This window comes from Bos indicus, chromosome 7, assembly GCF_029378745.1.
Source record: "Bos indicus isolate NIAB-ARS_2022 breed Sahiwal x Tharparkar chromosome 7, NIAB-ARS_B.indTharparkar_mat_pri_1.0, whole genome shotgun sequence".
Classification (NCBI taxonomy): domain Eukaryota; kingdom Metazoa; phylum Chordata; class Mammalia; order Artiodactyla; family Bovidae; genus Bos; species Bos indicus.
In genome coordinates, this window is record NC_091766.1 from 38,858,359 (window position 1) to 38,864,171 (window position 5,813).

Here is a 5,813-nt window from a genome sequence, read left to right on the forward strand (position 1 = left end):
TTCTGTATTTGCTATTCTCTCTAGCCAGAACATTCTTTCCCCAGTTAACGTCTATCCTGAGTCTGAGTTCTGAAAAGCACCCTTCTATGACTAACTAGATTAGACCAGGATCCTTGAAATATTGCCCTTAGCCCAATGCCCTCTTCCTCAGAAGCATACGTCACCGTTACATCTTGTTGAGTGTCCTGACTCATTTGGTGTTATACTGCAGGCTCCATGGGCAAGAATGTCCCCATCTAGGTCACTTTCCTTACCCTGCAGCAGAGAGTAGAGCCCCCTCCCCATCCCCACCCCCACCAACTTCAGATGAGGGAAGTGAGCCTAAGGTCACATTCTATGGTTAGAGGTTATTCTCCAGTGGTCCCTGCCCCCAGCCTTCAGTTAAGCCTCATTCATATTTTCTGAGGCCAACTGTGGCCAGACGCACAAGTGAGCAACACCCCTGAGGCTTGTAGTCACCCTCAGGATTATCCCAGGGGTGGGTGAGTCTCTGTCAGGGGCCAGGGCTATCATAGCCGCCCCTCTCCATGGGGAGTCTCTCTTATTAATACTCCTGGCCTTGACAATTTGGACGTGAATTTATTGAAATGCCAACCAGCGAATTTCCTTATAACAGAAAATGTCAAATTCACATGAGAGACGACTACAGTCCAATAGGGCCACCAGCATAGGACTTGGTAAAATGTGGACTAGATCAGGCAGAAGCAATGGGGGGCATCTATACCTATGTGCCAGGGCTTCCCAGGTGGTGCCAGTGGTAAACAACCTGCCTGCCAGTGCAGATAGACGTAAGAGACGTGGGTTCTGTCCGTGGGTCAGAAATGTCCCCTGGAGGAGGACATGACAACACACTCCAGTATTCTTGCCTGGAGAATCCCCATGGACAGAAGAGCCTGGCAGGCTGCAGTCCATAGGGTTGCAAAGAGTTGGACATGACTGAAGCGACTTAGCACGAATGCATGCATACCTGTGTGCACTTGTGAAGGTTGAGTTACGGGAGATGCTGAATGTAATGGAAACAGTGACTTGGAACTTCAGGCATCTCCTGAAAAGATACGCCAGTGGAATCACAGAGAGATAGAGGTCAACTGAAAAAAAGCAGGACCACAGAGGGGCATATCAGATTCCTCGAAGAACTCAGCAGTCCAAGTAATTGGAATAAGGTAGCATGTGAGCCTGACTAGAGCCCAGAGAGAGAAGGTGCAATGGGCACACAATTACCACCAGCATTCAGGTTACCCAAAAGAGGGGCCCAAGTTGGACTTTTCTAGAAAAGGTTCCACATGTTGCTAATGCTTCTGGGATAAAAGCATTTTTCACCTCATCCACTTTGGGATCAATCTCCCACCAAAGCCTCACATGTTAAACATCTGATTGGCCACATAGAAAGAATTGTAGCATAGGAGGCAATAAATGTTTAGCTCAGAAAATTGGACAGTTATAATTTATATTCACTCCTATTTTCTCCATCTTGGGATAGTTCACTCATCCTAATTAACATGGGAGTGGGGATAACACTCACCACCCTCCTGCTCAGCCAGCAGGTCCTCCCACCCTCGTGTCTCCAGCTGGAAACTCATTCTCTCCTAAATCCCAGCTGAGAAAACCAGTTGAAAGAGGTCCTCTCTCCCGCTGCGAGTTAACAAGGAAAGCCCTCAGGGTTGGAAAGGATGGGAGAAGTCAGGAGACAGACCAGGCCAGACCACTTCCCATCATTTAGCAGCAGGGGATTGACTGGAGGCCAGGCCTCTGGTCTCTGAGGCTGATTTACACCAACTTCTTGGCTTTAAAGAAGCTCTTGAGGTGCTGCATCTGCCAGATGCCGGTGGCCACAAGGATAAGGGTCTGCAGGATGGACCACCACAGCACCCTCTGATTGGTGCTCTCACTGGTCTGTCGGAAGTGCTCCTCTCGACGCTGTGAGAAGGGGAGAAGGAGTAAGGCATGTTGCTAGCACAGAACTGACCTCCAGGGGAAAAGCTGAAAGAGCCACTCCCTGGGAGGTTACACGTCTGCTGTCCCAACTGGGCCCAGCCCAGCCCCTCACCCTCTGGTATTCCTGCTCCTTCTGGATCTTCTCCACCTGCTCCACCAGCTGCTGTATGCGCAGATGCAGCAGGGTCAGCTTGTCATTGGCTGCAAGTTCCATATGATCATTGGTGTGTTCACCCAACTGCATGTCCAAGTGAATGGCCTGAGGAGCAGAGAAGCCAAGGTTTGGAGGTCAGGGAGCACCTGCAGGAAACCCAGCTTCCACACACTAGGCTGGGCCTGACTGAACTGAGCAGTTCATTTCCTCACACTCAGTGATGTGGGAACAGCCCTGCTCCAGGTGCCAAAATCCCAGATCAAGGCCCTGCTTGCATGGAGTTCCAAGTCCAAAAGACAGAAGGGACAGAACAAAATGTGCAGAGAAACCAAGGTGTGACTCAGTGTTTGAGACAGCCAGCTTCTAGGAGATCTGTGTCAGTGGGAGGTAGTAATGAAGAGCCTGGGAGCATTCAGCTGGCAGACAGCTCTGAATCTCACATTAGAAGCTTGGGCTTCATTCTAGAGATGGCAGGGGACCTAGGGATGATTTTAAGTCCAAGTGATTCCCTCCTGGGTTCCCTCTCATTCGTCAGGACCTGTTCTCTGTAGGCTTACTTCATGGAAAGCCCAGCCCTCATCAAGAGGCACCACCTACAGAACCCTCGTCACCCCAGGGACTGAGACATTGAGGACTGGTGACGTTCCCCTCCATACTCACCAGTTTGCCATCATAGAAGAGGGCGAACCGGATGGACTTGAGGTGAAGGCAGACCTCATGCTCTCCTGGAGACTGGGAGGTGAAGGTGAAGCTGCCCCGAGGGCCATACTGACGGGCCAGCAGATTCTAGCAGAAACAGCTTCTGGTGAGCACAGAGAAACGGACCAGAAACCTGCTTCTAGGAGAGGAACTCTGGGGGTATCCCAGGTTCTGACCCTCACTGGCCAGACCAGGAAGGAGGATGTGAGAGAAAAGGCATCGGTCCGGGTTCAAAAATCTCAGATCCCAGCACTGTCAATACACAGTAACTCTACAGTTTGCAAAGAGTGTGGCCTTCCTTGAGCCCTCCTGCCTGTGAGGAGATGGTCCCTCGTCTGAGAAACGGAGGGCTAGGGAGGACGAGGCATTGACGCTGTAGACCGCGGAGGGCGGGGGAGGTGGGGGGGGAGGGGAGGGCGGGTGAAGGGGGCGGGGCTGCAGGGAGTTAAGGCCTGCCTCACCTTGTTCTCAGGGTCCTTCACAAACACGAACAAATTGATCCACTGCGGGGAGGGCTGGTACTTCTCCATAGCAGGGTCGTACAGTTCGGTCTTATAGTTACCTAATGGAGAGGCAGCCTGGATGCATCTTCATCCACAGTCGTGACCAAGAGCCCACCACGGACTTTTGGTCACAGGGGTGGTGGTGGGCGGAGGAACAGGAAGATCTGGTCTGATTGTGGGGCCTGGCCACAGCCCTCTGCCTCTCTCTTCCCTTCTCCAACCCTGCTTTTCTGCTGTTACCCGGATCTGGATCAGTCTTGCCTCCTCTGTGTCCCTAACCCCTGCACAGGCAATGGAGAGGGTGCTTTGACCACACAGCTGTCCGCCTGTTTCCCATCCGTGCCCATCCGTGCCCTCCCTGGGCCCTGAGCTGATCCCGCGGGCCCCATCTTCCATTCCCTCTGAGGGCTCTGGGTATGGGTAGGGCAAGGCCGGGACTGGCGGCGCGCGCGCACCTATGACCACGGTGCCATCGGGGATCTCCTGAATGAAGCACTTCTCCTCCAGCTCACGGACCTCGAGGTAGAACGCGGCCCCGCCGCCCGCCAGCGCCAGCAGCTGCCACAGCAGCAGCGGCAGGGCCAATCCGGCTGCCCTCGCTCGGCCCCATCCCAGCCCGGGACCGGCGCGGGGCCCAGGGCCTCGTGTCCCGCAGGCCCCCGCCACTTTCCCAGGCGAGCCCGAGGGTCTCTGCGTCCCGCCTGCGGAGACTGCAAACTACCGTACAGACTACAAATCCCAGGAGCGCTTGCGCGGCCCCGCCCCAGGCGCGTTCCCGCGAACCTGCGTTGCGAAATAGCCACACGAGCTCCCAGCCTGCCGCTGAGGCGCTCTAGAACGCTTTCCTTGCCTTACCTCGCTTAATGCTCTCAGAGATCCAAGGAAGCAGGTACTCTTAGCGCCATCTTGTTGATGTGGTAACTGAGCCGCAGAGAGAGGAAGGAAGGGGATTGCCCTCTGAAACTTGCAGAGCAGTTGCCAGAGATGGGTGACTGGACCTAAACTTCAAGGAGGTTAGAAGTGATGGTAGACGGAATGTTGAGACAGATGAGAACTGCATACAAGCCCCATGGAATTCAGAGGCTGAGATAGTAGTTCAGGAAAGGGAGGGAGAAATGTCCCTTTTATGGAAGGGTAAGTTTGACTCAGGGCTTCGCAGGTGGAGCAGTGGTAAAGAATCTGCCTGCCAGTGCAGAAGAGGGAAGAGACACAGATTCAATCTCTGGGTCGGGAAGATCCCCTGGAGGAGGGCGTGGCAACCCATTCCAGTATTCTAGCCTGGAGAATCCCACGGAGAGGAGCCTGGTGGGCTACAGTCCATAGGGTCGCAAAGAATCGGACACGACTGAAGCGACTTAGCAAACACGCAAGTTTGACTCAAGCTCTGAAAAATGGTTAAATCTCCCTGAGCAGCGAGGGAGCAAGAACCACTTAGGTGGAAAGACCTAGAATTACCTAGGAGCAGTAGACAGTTAAGGTACTAGAAAGTTTATGGGAGGGAGGAGGTAAATTGGGCCAAATCACTGAGGGGGCAGGAGCTGCCAGGCCCACTTGCACAGGTGGGACCCTTCATCCAGTGGGACCAAAAGAAGAGATTGTGGGTGAGCCTGGAGAGTGAAAGAAGGCATCAGGAATGCAACTGGAAAAGGCAAGGGAATATACAACTGAAAGGTGTGGGAGAATGGGGCCAACATGACAGGATAGGGATCCAGGAATAGCAAATCTCAAGAATTCCAAAGCTCACAGTGCCCTGAGTAGGCAGTGTAGACCCAAGTGTCAATATAAAGCAGTAATCTATCCAGGTGGTGGGATGAAGTCCTCCACCATCTCGTACTTGGTAATGATACATACTCATTGGTTTATTCAGCAATATAAAATAATGATGATGAAAATAATAATATTCTTTTATTCTTCTGTGCCAGCCACTGTTTTAAGCACTTTTAAGTGTATTAACTAAATTAATATTTTTAAAACTTTATAAGGTAGACTCTAATGGGATTCCAATTTAACAGATGGAGAAGCAGTGGCAAAGAAAAGTTGAGTAATACTTGCCCAAGTTCATCCAGCTGATAAGCAGCAGACATTTGCTCACACAAGCTCTGGGCAAGACCTTACGATGCATATTGGATGAAAAGATGAATAAAACCTGTCTCCTTCCTTCTAATAGCCCACTGAAAAGCAAAGGATCAATGTCAATACAGTATTTTAAGATTAATGATATGTTTCAGTTCAGTTCAGTCGCTCAGTCGTGTCCGACTCTTTGCGACCCCATGAATCGCAGCATGCCAGGCCTCCCTGTCCATCACCAACTCCTGGAGTTCACCCAGACTCATGTCCATTGAGTCAGTGATGCCATCCAGCCATCTCATCCTCTGTTGTCCCCTTCTCCTCCTGCCCCCTAATCCCTCCCAGCATCAGAGTCTTTTCCAATGAGTCAACTCGTCTCATGAGGTGGCCAAAGTACTGGAGTTTCAGCTTTAGCATCAGTCCTTCCAAAGAAATCCCAGGGCTGATCTCCTTCA

The 5,813-nt window shown here is 52.0% G+C and overlaps 1 protein-coding gene across 1 annotated transcript; it reads right to left on the reverse strand.

Annotated features, from left to right (window-relative positions):
- Positions 1 to 559: 559 nt before the first annotated feature.
- LOC109560993 (transmembrane emp24 domain-containing protein 9-like) lies at positions 560 to 4,028 on the reverse strand. Its single transcript, XM_019963427.2, has 5 exons — positions 3,747 to 4,028; positions 3,250 to 3,350; positions 2,750 to 2,875; positions 2,048 to 2,194; positions 560 to 1,917 (listed from the first exon to the last, which is right to left on the reverse strand). The coding sequence occupies exons 2-5, from the start codon at positions 3,316 to 3,318 to the stop codon at positions 1,768 to 1,770; spliced, it is 492 nt and encodes a 163-aa protein (XP_019818986.2). The 5' UTR covers positions 3,319 to 3,350; positions 3,747 to 4,028; the 3' UTR covers positions 560 to 1,767.
- Positions 4,029 to 5,813: the final 1,785 nt, after the last annotated feature.